Below are 15,282 nucleotides of genomic sequence, written 5' to 3' on the forward strand. Positions count from 1 at the left end.
CTTCATTTCCGCAGTCATTACACCACAACTACAAATTCAATGTATATAAAAAAGGGGAAAGGGGAATTGCCATAGGGTATCTATCCTAACCTTACATACACAGCAGAGCAAATTCAGATTCGCATATTTGATATATGATATACACAAGGCACCACCACCACCACCACAGCTAGGTGCTTAATCCTCAACAGGAATCGGCGGAAACAAACTGCTCTGAGCGCCTTCGCCCAGCGGTATAGCCGGCGTCCCATATGCATCATCTGCGAACAGTCGCGCATGCTCAAAGGTCCTTCGATCGGAACCAACACCCAGCCTATCCAACAGCTCGCTCGACTTCTCCGGGATAAACGGTTGTAATAGAATGCCGGCGACGCGCACCGACTCCGCCGCGAAAAAGATGATCTGCTCTACGGCCACCGTGTCGCCTTCCCTACTCCTGTCCCACGGCGCTGCTTCTTGCAGGAATTTATTTACCTGTAGTACGTGTTAGGATGCTGCCGCGAAGACGGGAGAGAGTGGCGGCAATGAAGGCACCGAGACTCACCTCGAACACGAATTCCATAATTTCCTTCAACGCCCCCCTAGGATTTAACTCATCCATATGTCTTGAGACGTCCTCTACGATAGACTCGAGGTATTCCCTCTGGGTATCAACCACCTTAGGAACCGAATGAGACTGCTTCTCGTGCATAGATACCACCGCGTTCCTCACACTCCAGTTCTTCGGCCTAGTAATTCGGTTGAGCAGGTTGCCTAGACCCCCCTGTAGACCCTTCTTGTACTTATCGACGATAAACTCATTGTTGTAGTCGGCATCGTTGGCCATCGCAGCGTTATATACTAGGAAATACCGCATGGTATCTACGCCCCAGCGATCGAGGGCGAAGAAAGGGTTCACCACGTTTCCGACCGATTTAGACATCTTTTGTTGGCTCATCAACCAGTGGCCGTGGCTGAGGATACACTTTGGTAAGGGCAAGTCCAGGGCCATGAGCAGCGCTGGCCAGTATATGCTATGGAAGCGCACAATATCCTTTCCGACCACATGGACGTCAGCTGGCCAACCTTTTGTATGTTCGGAACCAGGAGGCCACATGGGATAGCCTGTTACCGTAATGTAGTTAATCAGAGCATCAACCCACACATAGATGGTCTGGCTCGGGTCGTCAGGCACAGGAATACCCCAGTCTAGGCGGCTCACGGGACGAGATATAGACAGATCCTCTAGGTTATTCTGGACCCAGCTGATCACCTCCCCAAAGCGATTGTTCGGGACAACCCAATTCGGGTTATCAGCGTAGAACTTGAGCAGCCTATCTCGAAAAGCCGTCAGTCGGAAATGGTGATTCCTCTCCTCGGTCCATTCCACAGCACTGCCCGTCTCAACGCACGCCATAAACGGCTTTCCCGTCACAGGCGACACGCGCTTCTCGACCATAGAATCGGGGTAATAAGTCTCGTCGCCAACGCAGTACCACCCCTCATGCTTTGTCTCGTATATATACCCGCTCTCTCTTAACCTGGCCCAGAAGTACTCGACCGCATCCCTATGTTCTAGGTCCGTCGTGCGAATGTAGTAGTCGTACGAAATATTAGCCTTCTTAGCTAGATCTTTGAACGTTTCCGAGTTGGCGTCGCAAAGTGCCTTCGGGTGAATGTCTTGTAGCTCGGCCGCGCGCTGGACCTTCATCCCGTGTTCGTCGGTTCCCGTGCTTAGTATCGCCTGTCTGCCTTTGAGGACCTGCCATCGCTTGAGCACATCTGCTATTAGCATGCTATATAGGTGGCCGACGTGAGGAGCTTCCGGATGGACTAATTAGCATATGCTCGAACTACTACGTAACTACTACGTATTACTGATACAGGACCTACACGCATTGACGTAGAAAATGGGCGTCGTCACATAATACGGCTTGTCCTTGAGCTCTCCGAGGGCTGCGCTGCTGGCGAACAGCTTCCGCGGGGCTTTGTTGCTTCTATCTGACTGACATGACTGGCATATCCACCCGATGCGCGCCCTTTGCCCGTTTCTAACTGTCCAAAGTTGCCGGCTCAAGGCTCCCCAATGGCTCTTCATGACCTAGAGGCTTCTCGTATTTTGCAACTGCGACGGAACGCTATTAATCCATTAGGTATGTGGTATGTTAGGTACTTGTGAAGTTGCTAGGTTAAGTGTTAATACATTTTTGAGTAGGAATATTAAAACGCCGGCGAAAATGGAATATAGCACCGATCAAAATCTTAGTGGGGCAATTTAGGGACTACTGATCTGTACATACCTACTGTTAGGTTCCAATCTGTCGGTTTAATGCACTTAGACGGTACAAAAGTAGATACCTCACTTTAGGTAATGCATCAAGAAAATACGATGCTTATAGGAAGCATTCTCATAATTCATGAGAATGCATAATTGCCTAGTATTGTTCGTGAATCAAAATCATAGCTACCTAGCTAGAAAGACAGCAATATAAAGCAGCCGTAGACACCTGTTCGCAAATTATGCCATGCGTCACCCACCTCGAAAAAACTTATGCGGAGGGGTTATCATCAAATGATTTTGCCGCCCTAGAGTCCCTAATATAGGGGTCAAATCATGCCTCCCTTAACTTTGCCATAAAAGGCCATAGTGTGCCACCAGTACGAACCTATCGTACAAAACGACGATAGAAAGTACAGTAAAAACCGAGATCTTGGTCGAAACAAAGAATGATTCTTGTCAAAAGCCGGAACAACTTAGTCAAAGTGAGACTAACGTTGTCGAGAAGTAGGCCAGAGAAATCGAATCAGGGGTGTATATCGAATCCGGGCTTAGAGCCAACTCGAAAAATAGGAATTTTTGTTGTCCATAAGAACGTCCTTCATAGGCCATCTTGTCCATAGAGATGACTGCTTCGTCAATAAGACAGGCTATAGTTTTCAAGGGTGAAAATGACATCATAGCTATCGAGAGGTGGCGTTGCCGTGAGACTACTGTCTCTGAAAGTCCGAGATTGAGATCGTCAGAGCTGAAAACCGACGTCGTCAAAAAGAAAGAATCAAGTCGAAAAAGCAAGAATCGAGTCTCCCGAGGGACATAGGTGACGCCGCCAAAACAAGTGTGGCGCCGATACAACGAGGAAGAAAAAAACTAAGATCCTTTGAAGAGGAACTGAAGGTCTTCGTGCGTGAGAGCCTCTAAAGATGCTTCATCTGAGTTGACAGTTGAATTAATCATGCTGGTCTTCTTCTCCTGCAACGAAACTATACGGCTCTCCACGGAATCCTCAATGCAGAGACGTTTGATGATACATGGGCGCGTCTGTCCGATACGATGGCATCGGTCGGCTGACTGCCACTCTGCTGCTGGGTTCCACCACCTACATAAGGGAAATATGGTCAGCATACGCTTGCTAAGATAGATTAGGGCTAAGCAACTTACGGATCGACAATGAAAACTCGCGACGCCTCTGTAAGGTTCAGAGCAACGCCACCAGCCTTCAACGACACCAAGAAACACTCTACATCCACATTTTTCATGAAATGGTCAATCGAAGCCTGTCGCTGAGCTGGTGTCATACTTCCATCAAGCATGACCGTTGTGATGCCGGCTCGTCGAAGACGCCATTCAATCAGCTGGAGCATCGTGGTGAACTGCGAGAAGATGATCGACTTGTGCGAGGCACTGTCTGATCGCAGCCTGTGGAGTTCGTGAACAAGTAGCTCGATCTTGGACGACGATGTCCAGTTCTCCATCTTAATACGATTGATGATGGAGGATTTCTTAACGAGCATCGCATCCTGTTCAATCTCGGGCTGCTCGAGATCGATAGATAAAGATATGTGGCAGCGGGGACAATCCGGAGCCTCCTGAGAATTAACGTAATGTTGCGCACACGAGCGACAGAAGTCATGCTTGCACTTGGATCGAATCGCCTCCTCAGCAGGTTCGTCACAGATGCAACAGACCATCACGTTTTGTCCTCCCTCGGCATTCTTCTTCAGGATCAGATCGGGATGGTTAGCAACCTGGCGCATCTGCATGATCAAACCAAATATATTGGCATAGTTGTTGAGCATGACACCTTGGGCTACGTAGGTGTTGAACTTGCGCTGACTGTTATCCGTGATACTATTGGCGAAGTCGTTCTCCTCTTCGCTCAAGAATTGGCGATCAACATAGATCTCCTTGACTGGGAGTTCCATAGCATTCGTATGATCTCGCTTGAGACGGCGCAACATGATTCGGTCCGTAAGGAGGCGGAGTTTGCCAAGTGCCTCCTTGCCTTCACCGTGGTTACCGTTGCGAGTAATAGGGTGCAGAAGTTCTTGATTGAAGACTGAAATATGCGACATCATGTAGTGACCACCTAAAACAGGTTAGCAAATACACCAAGTTTCTTGTGTGCAAGTAGAGACTTACAATGTGAGCAATTCTTCGATTCGTCTGCACACCATTCGAGATTGGAACAAGGACACTCTCGGCAGAAATATTCTGCGAACGGCGTAACTTTGAGGAATCGAAGCAGTGAAAAGAACTCTCCAATTCGGTTCTGCAAGGGAGTTCCGGTTAAGCACCAGCGGTATTCGACTTTGAGTGCAAAACATGCCTTCGCAGTCATGGTGTTTCTAGACTTTAACAATCCGTTAGCATGGGAGCTGATAGAGAAGGATTATGTAGGCCTACCTTGATACAATGAGCCTCGTCTAGGATCACACGGTGGAACTTGATCTGGTGGATAGCGCTCTTCTCCTTATACGTGCCTTCTTTTCTCTTGAAACCCTTCTCTTGTTTGCGGTATAGCGACTCTAGGGTATTGTAAGACATCAAGATAACGTCGAATTTCTTAAGTTCTCTAGTTGTCAAATTCTTGGACTTGGCATTAGTACCATGAAATACCAGGGTCTTTAGCTTCCCATGTGTGTAGGACTCGATTTCTGATGTCCATTGCATCAAGGCAACGGGTGGCATGAGCACTAGCGACGGCGCCTTGGCTGGGTAGTCAGACATGATCAAAGATACTGCCTGGATCGTTTTACCAAGACCCATCTCATCTCCAAGTAGACCACCCTTCCACTTTGTCGCTTCCATAGCCTTCATCCAGGCAAGTCCTTCGAGTTGGAATGGTTTTAACTGGCGCGAGATGGTGGTGGGTTGCTCAGCCTTGCCAGCCTTGAGAAGGGGCATATTTTCCAGGTCGGCCCACATTGTAGTGAGCTCTGGATGGTGCTTCGTCAACCTCTTCCTCATTGCCTCCTTTCTATTTAGGGGATGACGAATGCGGCGAATGCGACGAAAGCTTGGGAGCTGATGGGAAAGCGTATTTGTATGGGAATCTGTATGGGAATCAGCGACGGGGCTATCTGAGTCAGATTCTGAACTATCTTCATGAAGAAGAAATCCTTCGTCGGAGATGTCAAACATGTCGTCAATGGCCTCATCATCATCATCATCGATTTCTTGGTGGGGCTCATTATCACTTTCATGGTTGGTAAGTTTTGGCTTCTTGTAAGCCGGAATTGACGTAGAAGTGAAATCGCTTTCTGCGCCGGAATTAAGAGACATCGCAGCATTAGGTCTCTTGCGACTAAGAGCCATGTTACTCTTGGCCGGGATAGGATTTTCACGAGGCGCCTCCATCATATCTATATCGTCCTCCGAATCCTCCTCAGTGTAGGCAATCGGGGCAGGCCGGCGGCGTGTAGCGATTGTAGATGCAGTCCGAGAGCGAAGGCTGCTAGACTTGGTGCCTGTCGCAGTCGAGTCCTTGGGAAGCTTGGGAAGCTCGACTACCCAGCGCGACTGATTTTTACTTCCCGGCTGAGTAGGTTTTTTTTTGATAGAAGGCGCAGGAGTTACAGCATTGCTAGTTGCAGGGGTTGAATACTCGCTATCTGAAATAGTTGTAGCTGGTGTTGGTGCGGAAGAGGTTGTTGAATTGCCATCAATAGCCATGATCTTGGAGGACCTTCCACGTCGTTGAGGAAGGACAGGCTGTGAAGCAGGAGTGCCGCCAGCGCCATCTATTGCAGAACTGTCTCCCGCAGCTGTTGAACGTCTAGTTCGCGGCGCCATGATGTCCAAGGTGTTGTTGCAAATGAGATAGTATGCCGATATAATTAGAAGTGAGGGTTAATGAACGGAACACAAAGGTGATTAGCGCACATATGTATAGGTCACATATGTGAGGCTACCTGATTAATGGCGAAGCAGGAAATAGTGAATAACTTTGGGTTAGGAGGTAGGCTGCATGTAAGAAATGGACAGGCGAAAAGGATAAGTCAGCTTTGACTTTACTCCAATTATTAATGAAGAAATGCAGTGGATATTTCATCAGGGGTTGCTTGCAAAAATCGTATGTACCACAGGCTCCGACCAACAATGGTAGATCTCAGAGCGCTAGAGAGTAGCGCCAGATCGGGTTGGGTTGTTGATCATTGATGATGGAAGATGAAAAAGATTCCAGCCAGGCCGGAGAGAAAGGCACATAAAGATTTGGTGGGGAAGAATAGAAGGGAAAGAAGGAGTGGGTCTTATTAAGTTAACCGGCGCGACCAATACACGCAAACTCGTGACCTGATCGCCCCTGGGGAAGGCACCAAGGGAGGGTCTTTGCATGAGTTAGCCAATAGGAGTACAAAGCTAGCACTTAAAGCCCCTGCAGGTACGCCTGTTCTCCGACTCTACATAGTGGGAAAGAAGGTCCCCGCCACTGCCCCTCAGGTATGCTAAAAAGCAATTAAACTGATAAGATCGCTGCCTGAAACGGAACCACTTAACGCGCCATTAGCTGCAGTTAGTGGCGTCAACCCGTGTGTTAATTCTTTGCGCTATCAAAGTATCTTGTTTATTCAATGAGTCAATTCACTTTCTTTTTCTCTTCTTCTACCAGACCCCAGCACATAATAAAACCTCGTAAACCTGAATAGGGGCCGAGAAGATCCGTGCTTTCCGGCACCTAAGTACTTACTCAGGTTGTTTACCTTTCCAGGTTGTTAAGGGGCATCTCAACAATCCAGTACTGCATTCACTTGCATTTTCGCTACCTGTGCAGCCCGTGCAGCCCGTGATATTTCATCCTATATTTCTTGGATGAGGCTCAACCCAACTCCCGATTCGCACCCTTGTTTCATCTAATTTCCCGGTCGCTTCGCATCAAACATTACCTATAGGCTATAGGTCGGAATAAGGCACTAGTCGGAGTCCTTTAGAAGCATCTCTCAAGCCGACAAGATGTAAGTTGTGCATTTCTATATTATCTACCTAGCCAAAGAGCCTCAAGCAAAACTAATAATGATTCAACCCAGGCAGCGAAACATTCGGGGACCTCGGTCTGCCCTTACGGATTATCTGGCCTCCCAAAATATCTCAGCTAGGCAAATCCGCGCTAATCACGAGGCTCGCCTTAGGTCTGCTGCCGCTACTGCTGTCTCAGACCAAGCTGTCGCATCTACATCAGCAACACAGGATGTAGAAACTGCAGAGCCCGCAGAAACCGTACAAGATAGTGAGGATGATGCAGAGTCTTCAGTTGCTGCAAGCACCCGTCAAGCCACGACCCGAAAGCGTAAGCAGGCAGCTGCGGCGATTGAGAAAGTCAAGAACGCTAAGCCATCCAAACAACGCAAGTCGCGCCGAAATGCCCCTGGCGATGAGTCGGATGAGGAGGTACTTGAGAGAAGCGCGGCTCCTGTGCCCGGCCAGCTTGAGAACTGTGAGCAGTGCGGCAAGAGATTTACAGTAACCACATATTCACGTGCTGGTCCGGAGGGAGGCCTACTTTGTGCCCAGTGTAGCATCAAGCTGACCAAAGAAGAGAACGCTGCTAAGAGCGCTTCTAAGAAAGGCAAGCAGAAGGCGACTGCGGTTCCTACTAGGCGTGAACGAAGAAAGATTCAGAGCCTTATACTAGATGGCCAAATCGGAGTCAAGACCCTAATGACCCTCTGCGTCGAGACCCTAGCTAACAACATCCACCTTGCTGACGACCTCGGTGATCTACCCTTACCAGCTATCGATCGCATATCCCGACAGCTGTCCAAACGCCGTCTTATGAGCCCCAAGACCCTAGATCTATTCCTCCAACCCCAGATTCAGGATATCATGATATACGACGGAGGTCGCCTAGGTTCAGATGACTATACCCGAATTTTCCAAATCTGCTCCAGTCTCAAGAGCCTCAAACTGCGAAACGCGATCCAGTTCAAAGATGACGTCATGGAATACTTGATGGGAAGGCATTTCGCCCTAGATACCTTCTACATAGCTGGCGCAAATCTACTCAGCGATGAATGCTGGGATAAATACCTGAAGGCAAAGGGGCAAAGCCTTCGAAGTCTTCGCGTCTATTTCACAGATCGTCATTTCGGTAACAAAACCGTAGAGTCTCTACGCAACTACTGCCCGTCTCTAACCAGATTGAAAATCTGCCACAACCAAGCAGTCACCGACGAAGGAGTAGAACACATTGCACAGCTTCGTAGCCTCGAGCACCTAGGGCTACGTCTTGTTAGTCAGACCCAGACAATGCCTTATGTCAATATCGTACAGAAGATAGGGAACCAGCTGCGTACCTTCTCTATCAGAGATGTTCCAGGTGTTGACGATCGCCTGCTTGATGCAATCCATGACCACTGCGCTCGATTAGTTAAGCTGCGCATCACAAATAGCGAGGTCATGACAGATGCAGGCTTTGTTAGGCTCTTCAAAGAATGGAAGAACAGACCCCTCCTGTTCGTGGACCTAGAACTATGCCGTCACATAGACGCGGGAAACCCCAGAGTAAACGAGCATATGATTGGCTTCTGCTCGGGCGGCTTCCGGGCCTTGATGAAGCACTCGGGCAGGCTCTTGAAAAAGCTCAACATCCACGGATGTAGACATATATCCGGTGAGGCGTTTGAAGATGTGTTTGCTGTCGGACAGATGTATCCCGAGCTTTTAGACCTGGAGATCAGTTTCTGTGAAGAGGTGACAGACCTAATTGTCGGGCTGATCTTCAAAAGCTGTCCCAGTCTAAAGAGGCTGAATGTCTTTGGATGCATGAAGGTAAGCCCAGTATTTTCCTGTCCATGTTGGTAGAAGGAGTGAAAGACTTGAAACTAGATGTGACTAACAATGTGGCGTGTATAGGTGAAGAATGTGCGAGTCCCCAGAGGCAAGATCTTGGTTGGTGTCCCGAACGCGATGGGGATGATCATCGAAGGCACCGAAGATTGAATGGGGAGTGTTTGTCTTCCTTTTTACGATACCCGACTTAAACACACATATTGAAGATACCAGGCATAGTACGGGGGCACGGCTTCAAGGGTTTGGCGTTTGATGCATTGAGCCCTGGCAATAGTTTCTACGACATTTACGTGAAGCACAGGCGTTGAAAAAGGGTCATTCTATCCGATCAGTTATGGTGTTTACGGTAGCAAATTGCTTTGCTAATATTCTGTGCTTTTCTTTCTTTTAGGACACTGCCGTCGTCAATCGACAAGCATGTCACATGTGATGCCATCAAAAAGGTGCTTGACAATAATAATCTTTCACTGCGAGTCAACAATCTCCATGTACTTTACGCGGCTCACAACGAACGTGTATATATCCAGGTAGTCAGCCAGTTAAGTTATTAGCCTACCTAGGTAGGTACCTAAGGTAAACACCTTGGAGCATTATATTCTAGCTTAGCAATGCAAATGATTTCCACGCAATTCTTATAATTATTATAATTACACAAGTTAATATGTGAAGTAGAGTGTTGTAGCACCAGAGAGTCACGCCGTAGATAACCGTAGCTTAGAATTGCGCCATCGACTTTGCTGGCTTATAAGTGTGATCCACCCCCATAATCATTCGATTATGTACCTACTCTGAAATATTTTTTTTCTTTTATAGATTACATACCTCATATATACCTAGGTATATATCATATTTATGCCCAGCCGTATTAATTATAATTTTCATCGCATTGCAGTTCACAAATCTTCTATTTCGCCTACTTATTGAAGATTTCCCCAGCAATAGAACCCAATCGTAAATACCTCCTCCTCCTACCTGCATATAAAAGCGCCCTATTCTCACATCCATCTTTCTCCGCACTCCATCCGGGACGCCCCGCTCCGAGTCCGCAGCCGTCCCGAGCAATGGGTTCTGTCTCACCCTCGTCGGCCACGGCCGCCGTGCCGTTCGACGTAAAGAAGATAGCCGTCATCGGCGCCGGGCCCAGCGGCTTAGCGGCAGCGAAATATCTGCTCGCGCAGGATGGCGCGTTCTCGCGCATCGACGTCTTCGAGCAGCAGGCCGAGGTAGGCGGCGTGTGGAATTATAGCCCCGTGCCGCGGCCCGCCGAGGCGCTGCCTGTGCCGCAGACTGATGCGCATCCGAAGAGGCCGGATCCGCCGGTTTATGTTCCTGGGGGAGAGGAGGGGAAGGTGCCGCTGTTTCCGTCGCCGATGTACGATGATTTGCATACGAATATCCCGCACACCCTGATGAAGTACTCGGACTTGGCGTTCCCGGAGAGCTGCGATATCTTCCCGACGAGGGGAGATGTACAGGCGTATCTGGTTGAGTACGCGAGGGACGTGCGGCATCTGATTAGGTTCTCTACGCAAGTCACTGATGTTTCGCTGCGGGGCGTTGAGGGCCAGCTGCGGGAGCGGGAGCGGGAGCAGTGGGATGTGAGGACTACGGATTTACTTACCAGGAAAGAAACTACGCAGACGTACGATGCGGTGGTTGTGGCGTCGGGGCACTACTCAACGCCGTACATCCCGGACTCGGTTGAGGGCATTGCTGCTTTCCACGCCAAGCATCCGGGGGTTATATCGCATTCGAAGCTGTACCGCAACGCAGAGCCGTTCCGCGGGAAGAAAGTCGTTGTTGTGGGCACCGGCGCCTCGGGACTAGATATCGCGGCGCAAATCCAACGCGTGTGCAAGACGCCACTGATTCTCTCGGCGCAGACAGCAGCACCCCCTGAGACGATTCAGCATATCGGAAACCCCGCACAGGCCGGACAGATCAAGGGATTTTTGATCGAGGAGCGGGGTGTTGAGTTCTTCCCCCTGGACGAGGATGATAACGACGGCCCTGGAAAAAAGGAGAAAGGGGAGACGAAAATCGAAACAGACATCGACGCCATAGTCTTCTGCACAGGATACCTCTACACCTTCCCCTTCCTCCCCACCATCCCCCTCGTCACCAACGGCCGCCAAGTCCACGGTCTCGCAAAACACCTCCTACACATTGCCCACCCCACCCTGGCCTTCCCCGGCCTGCCCATTAAAGTAATCCCCTTCCCCCTGACCGAGTCCCAAGGCGCCGTCCTAGCACGTCTATGGTCAAACACGCTCCCTCTCCCCCCAGCCTCCGTCCTCGAGCAATGGGCGCGTGAAGACGGCGAGGGGACTAGCGAGGGGAAGTACCATGTATTTCCCAAGGGCGGGGACGGGCGGTATATCAACGGGCTGTACGAATGGTTGGAGAAGGAAAGTTTAGGGGGGAAGGGGAAGGAGCCGCCGCATTGGGACGCCGAGATGCTCTGGCAGAGAGGCATTTACGCCGAGGCGAAGATGCAGTTCGAGAAGACGGGGAAGAAGGCCAAGACCCTTGAGGAGCTGGGGTTTCGGTATGTGCCTGAGGAGGTGGAAGTGAAGAAAGCGGAGGATGTGGAGGAGAAAGATCCGCATTTAGATGTTGCCGGATAATCGTATGCGCATATCGTTATTTAGCTAGCGAGCTTAGAAATGACCAGAAGACATGAAGACCGCGGTCGGGAGAAGAAGTATTATGTGGTTCAATACCAAGATAGATGATGACCCAGGTCGATATAACAAAATCTACTCTCAGAGAAACCGCTATATACAGGGTATAAAATAATGTACAGTATAACACACTCCAGACCCGTCTAAAACCCCTGATAGATCTCAACCGGTTAATATGCCCAATTACGCCATCCCCATGCAAGTGAACCCTCCCCTACAGAATACAACGCCACGCTGCTTCGTATCCAAACCCAAAATATCCTACCAAAGAGTGGGACTAAACCCCAAACGAAAAGAAAAATTTACTGTTACAGCGTCGCCGCGATCTCGCGGTCCTGTGCCGTCCAGTCGTTTAGTTTCGCGAGTAGTTCCTCGTCCGAGACGTCTCTCTGGCCACCTCTCCTCCTGAAAGCGATACCGTCCGGGCCGCATCCGCTGATATGGTCGAAGTAGAGTAAATGGGCAGAAATGTCCAGCCCGCTGGTGCCGCCGTTGCAATCAGTGTTCGCAAAGCCCTCGCACACCTTGATATCCGAGGCCGCGTATATAGTACTGTTGCCGCCCTCGTCGGATAGCCAGTACTCCGGGCTCGTGTGTCGGTAATCGACGGCGATGGGAGGTAGACGTGGGACCGGGTCGTCGAAGTGCGTCACGCGGAACTCGCCGCCTGGCTGGGCTGTAACGAAATCGACGAAGGCCTGGTTGCCTACACGTGGGCTGCCGTAGGTGTAGAGGTCGAGTTCATAGCCCTGATCTCGGGCATAGCCGGCAGCGACTGTGGCTACAGCCCCACCCAGCGAGTGTCCTGTGAAAATGATCTTGTAAGAAGGGTTGGCTTTCTTAGCCGCTGCCACACCGTCCAGCATGTCATCTTCTATCTCTTTCCATGACAGAAGAAAGCCAGTGTGGATTAAGCAGTCATCCACGAGGTCGCAAGGAAGCGGTATGAAAGAAAGACTATATCAAGGTTAGACATTTCCTTCATAGTAGGTATACACTATAAGTATAGGAGAATATAAACTTACTCGGCAATCCAATTGCGAATCGAATGAGATCCTCTCACAGACGCTACGATCAGCTCATTGGTGTCATCCGACGAGACAAAGCCTTGGATATCAGTGAGATGTCCACTTATAAAGTGTTAGCCCGACATGTTTTTTTTACATCTCTTTCACGTCTAAGAGTCGAAGTAACAGCCGTGATAGTAGTAACTTACGAGAAGGTTGCTACCACCTTAGCACCCGCAGAAGTGACATCCGGGCAGGTGTTTTCGGCGCAAGTGACAGTAGAACCTAAGTCCGCCTCACTATTGCAGTAGCTTGCCCCGGCATACTGAGAGAAGAATTTCAGCGTCGAGACGTCGGCTGCGGTAACCGTGCCTGTTTGTCTGTTAGCATACCCCTCGACTTAGGAAAATCCTTGAAAGACATACTGCCATTGCTAATCTCAAAGTGAGTAGCCGGAACCGGGCTTGCAGTAGCAAGCAAGCCAAAGGCAGAGATCAGGGCGCAACTAAACCGCTTCATCTTGACCGGTCGAGAGGAAAGGCAACGACGAGACGAGGGAGGGTTGATGCTAGAGAAGACGAGAAAAATGCATAAACATTCCGCGCGGATACATCTTACTTATTATGGTAAGGGAGAGAGAATGTATGGCGGCGTGTGGCTTCGAGACAGGCCGATCTCTTCCCGCTAACTTCTTACTATACTATCTTGACCTACCTACCTACATAGGTAGGTTACTCTGAATACACATGCAGACATGGAGAGTCGGTGTATCGATATAGCTAATTCGGACCTAACAGAACTCTTTTCAGGTCTGTGAGTTTCTCTGTGAGTTTCAACTGTTCAAAATGCTTCTCTGAGCCACAATCCTAGCCATGCCAGGTCCAACATGGGTACCGTACATGGATAGCAACACTATGTATGCGGCGGCTTTCTACATAGGTTCTCCATGCCTTAGAGGAGCGGGCGAGCCGGCGCCGGGTAGGACTGCTCGGAAAGGTTAGAAACTAGAAACCGGCCCCTGCAGACAGGACCATATCTGCATTGTTGTGAGATGGTAGCTTGTTAGGGAAGGTTGGGGGGCGCGGCGGTGAAGGATGTTGATTGGCGGCTAGAACATCCATAGAGCGACCAATTAATAACCCGAAGTGAAGATATCTGCAAGACATCGAAACCCAGTGCTCGCATACGGCGTCCATCTCGGGGAATACATTACAGCTAGCCATCTCGACGGTTCAGCTGTGTACTATGGTAGTAGACACATCGTGACAATATCTTTGGTCTTTAATAGGATATTGAATAATGAGACATTGAAGGGGTTATAGGATTCGAATCTACGTACTTTGAATCCTATTGGGGTTTCCCTCTGTCATTCCGCGACACAAAGACGCAAATAGATCAACTTTGCGCACGTGGGGTTATGTACTATGTATATTCTGGGTAGGTGCTTAAGGTTTGTGACACGGACAAGGATAAGTGCTCATGCGGACCCTTGCTTAGCACTCGATTGGATAAAGCTTATATCGTGGCTTGCCTTATTAAGAAAGCCTGCTTACTAAGAAAAGTCCCTTGAGACATGCGAAGAATTATTGAAACCATCTCGACTACATAGGTTAGGTTAATCTTCTTGAACGTGGCTGAGCTTGCGAAGAAGCTTGCTTCGTTATCTGAAATCTTCAAGAGTTCCGAAATAGCACTTTGCTTTGGTTAACGTGCATCTCTGGCAGCATACATTCTAGCACGATCCACCCGTTTACCTGGCTGATAATTAATTACATGATTATTTATTTAGAAGTTTTCAGTTGAGATCCGAATATCATGAACTAAGAGCTTACCCAAGAAGACAAGACAAATTACTAATAAGTCGTTATGAGTCGGACAGAGTCGGAAATCGCCTTGAGACATTATAACATAAGAGGCCTTTAATAGGGACGTGGGGAACCCAGTTTGGTAAACGATATCCTGTTTGGTATAGCGTTAAGATGCTGGCGTTGAGATGCTGCGTTGATTACAAGGATTGCTAAAAGCGCATAACGACAATAACGACAATCTTATAGGTAGTATGTCCATATAGTGCTTATCATTATGTCCTGCGTAGATAAGGCCTATCTAAAGATATTAGCTAATAAACAATTAGTTGCAAAGGATGATATATCGAACCTGTTTGTACCTTTAGATAATTAAATGCAGCATATGAGGTATATGAGGTAAGTACATGTAGCTATTGCTCTTTAAAGTTCGCACAGTACTTAGACTTAAGATTACGAAATATGTAGAGATCTAACTTTTAAAAGTCGGGGAAGGGGGGAAGGGGGGAAGGGGGGAAGGGGGAAAGGATCTAAGGAATAATGGAGTTGCCTACGGTATTTCTCCACCTATCCCGTCACCCGTCACCCGATTCCCTGGTTCGCTTTTGCATACAAACGCACATACCAAGAATCTTCATAAAATCTAAAATCGGAATCAATGCAGAATACGGAATACGATGGTCGGAGATCGGAGAGAGATCCCAGGAACATACATGCTATTTTATAGCCTCTCCGCCTCT

At 48.9% G+C, this 15,282-nt stretch overlaps 5 protein-coding genes across 5 annotated transcripts; 2 read left to right on the plus strand and 3 right to left on the minus strand.

The window, feature by feature from the left end:
- Positions 1-46: 46 nt before the first annotated feature.
- F4813DRAFT_346807 (tRNA synthetases class I (M)-domain-containing protein) lies at positions 47-2,223 on the minus strand. Its single transcript, XM_049241885.1, has 3 exons — positions 1,873-2,223; positions 545-1,800; positions 47-474 (listed from the first exon to the last, which is right to left on the minus strand). Exons 1-3 carry the CDS (start codon positions 2,075-2,077, stop codon positions 178-180), a joined length of 1,758 nt encoding a protein of 585 aa, XP_049103176.1. The 5' UTR covers positions 2,078-2,223; the 3' UTR covers positions 47-177.
- An 809-nt stretch (positions 2,224-3,032) lies between these two features.
- On the minus strand, positions 3,033-6,210 carry F4813DRAFT_221244 (SNF2 family N-terminal domain-containing protein). The gene is made up of 4 exons (XM_049239802.1): positions 4,664-6,210; positions 4,400-4,610; positions 3,419-4,346; positions 3,033-3,356 (listed from the first exon to the last, which is right to left on the minus strand). Exons 1-4 carry the CDS (start codon positions 6,050-6,052, stop codon positions 3,128-3,130), a joined length of 2,757 nt encoding a protein of 918 aa, XP_049103177.1. The 5' UTR covers positions 6,053-6,210; the 3' UTR covers positions 3,033-3,127.
- A 463-nt stretch (positions 6,211-6,673) lies between these two features.
- Positions 6,674-9,675, plus strand: F4813DRAFT_346810 (RNI-like protein). Its single transcript, XM_049241886.1, has 3 exons — positions 6,674-7,212; positions 7,285-9,025; positions 9,110-9,675. Coding segments are annotated over exons 1-3 (1,830 nt in total). The 5' UTR covers positions 6,674-7,210; the 3' UTR covers positions 9,197-9,675.
- A 53-nt stretch (positions 9,676-9,728) lies between these two features.
- Positions 9,729-11,856, plus strand: F4813DRAFT_221268 (FAD/NAD(P)-binding domain-containing protein). The gene has a single exon (XM_049239803.1). It carries the CDS (start codon positions 10,108-10,110, stop codon positions 11,671-11,673), a length of 1,566 nt encoding a protein of 521 aa, XP_049103179.1. The 5' UTR covers positions 9,729-10,107; the 3' UTR covers positions 11,674-11,856.
- F4813DRAFT_221272 (alpha/beta-hydrolase) lies at positions 11,856-13,498 on the minus strand. Its single transcript, XM_049239804.1, has 4 exons — positions 13,163-13,498; positions 12,947-13,109; positions 12,756-12,860; positions 11,856-12,687 (listed from the first exon to the last, which is right to left on the minus strand). The coding sequence occupies exons 1-4, from the start codon at positions 13,254-13,256 to the stop codon at positions 12,039-12,041; spliced, it is 1,011 nt and encodes a 336-aa protein (XP_049103180.1). The 5' UTR covers positions 13,257-13,498; the 3' UTR covers positions 11,856-12,038.
- Positions 13,499-15,282: the final 1,784 nt, after the last annotated feature.

This window comes from Daldinia decipiens (genome assembly GCF_022478715.1).
Source record: "Daldinia decipiens strain CBS 113046 unplaced genomic scaffold F4813scaffold_4, whole genome shotgun sequence".
Lineage (NCBI taxonomy): Eukaryota > Fungi > Ascomycota > Sordariomycetes > Xylariales > Hypoxylaceae > Daldinia > Daldinia decipiens.

What these genes read in the sequence shown, in the direction of transcription:
- F4813DRAFT_346807 (XM_049241885.1), bottom strand. Translation starts at nt 2,077, where the DNA reads ATGAAGAGCCATTGGGGAGCCTTGAGCCGGCAACTTTGGACAGTTAGA. An exon ending in CATTTTCTACGTCAATGCGT is followed by an intron (nt 1,801 to 1,872) that starts GTAGGTCCTGTA and finishes TCCATCCGGAAG; the next exon opens with CTCCTCACGTCGGCCACCTA. An exon ending in TTATGGAATTCGTGTTCGAG is followed by an intron (nt 475 to 544) that starts GTGAGTCTCGGT and finishes CACGTACTACAG; the next exon opens with GTAAATAAATTCCTGCAAGA.
- F4813DRAFT_221244 (XM_049239802.1), bottom strand. Translation starts at nt 6,052, where the DNA reads ATGGCGCCGCGAACTAGACGTTCAACAGCTGCGGGAGACAGTTCTGCA. An exon ending in ACGAGGCTCATTGTATCAAG is followed by an intron (nt 4,611 to 4,663) that starts GTAGGCCTACAT and finishes GGATTGTTAAAG; the next exon opens with TCTAGAAACACCATGACTGC. An exon ending in ATCGAAGAATTGCTCACATT is followed by an intron (nt 4,347 to 4,399) that starts GTAAGTCTCTAC and finishes AACCTGTTTTAG; the next exon opens with GTGGTCACTACATGATGTCG.
- F4813DRAFT_346810 (XM_049241886.1), top strand. An exon ending in ATGTCTTTGGATGCATGAAG is followed by an intron (nt 9,026 to 9,109) that starts GTAAGCCCAGTA and finishes TGGCGTGTATAG; the next exon opens with GTGAAGAATGTGCGAGTCCC.
- F4813DRAFT_221268 (XM_049239803.1), top strand. Translation starts at nt 10,108, where the DNA reads ATGGGTTCTGTCTCACCCTCGTCGGCCACGGCCGCCGTGCCGTTCGAC.
- F4813DRAFT_221272 (XM_049239804.1), bottom strand. Translation starts at nt 13,256, where the DNA reads ATGAAGCGGTTTAGTTGCGCCCTGATCTCTGCCTTTGGCTTGCTTGCT. An exon ending in CTTTGAGATTAGCAATGGCA is followed by an intron (nt 13,110 to 13,162) that starts GTATGTCTTTCA and finishes ACAGACAAACAG; the next exon opens with GCACGGTTACCGCAGCCGAC. An exon ending in ATTCGCAATTGGATTGCCGA is followed by an intron (nt 12,688 to 12,755) that starts GTAAGTTTATAT and finishes ACCTTGATATAG; the next exon opens with TCTTTCTTTCATACCGCTTC.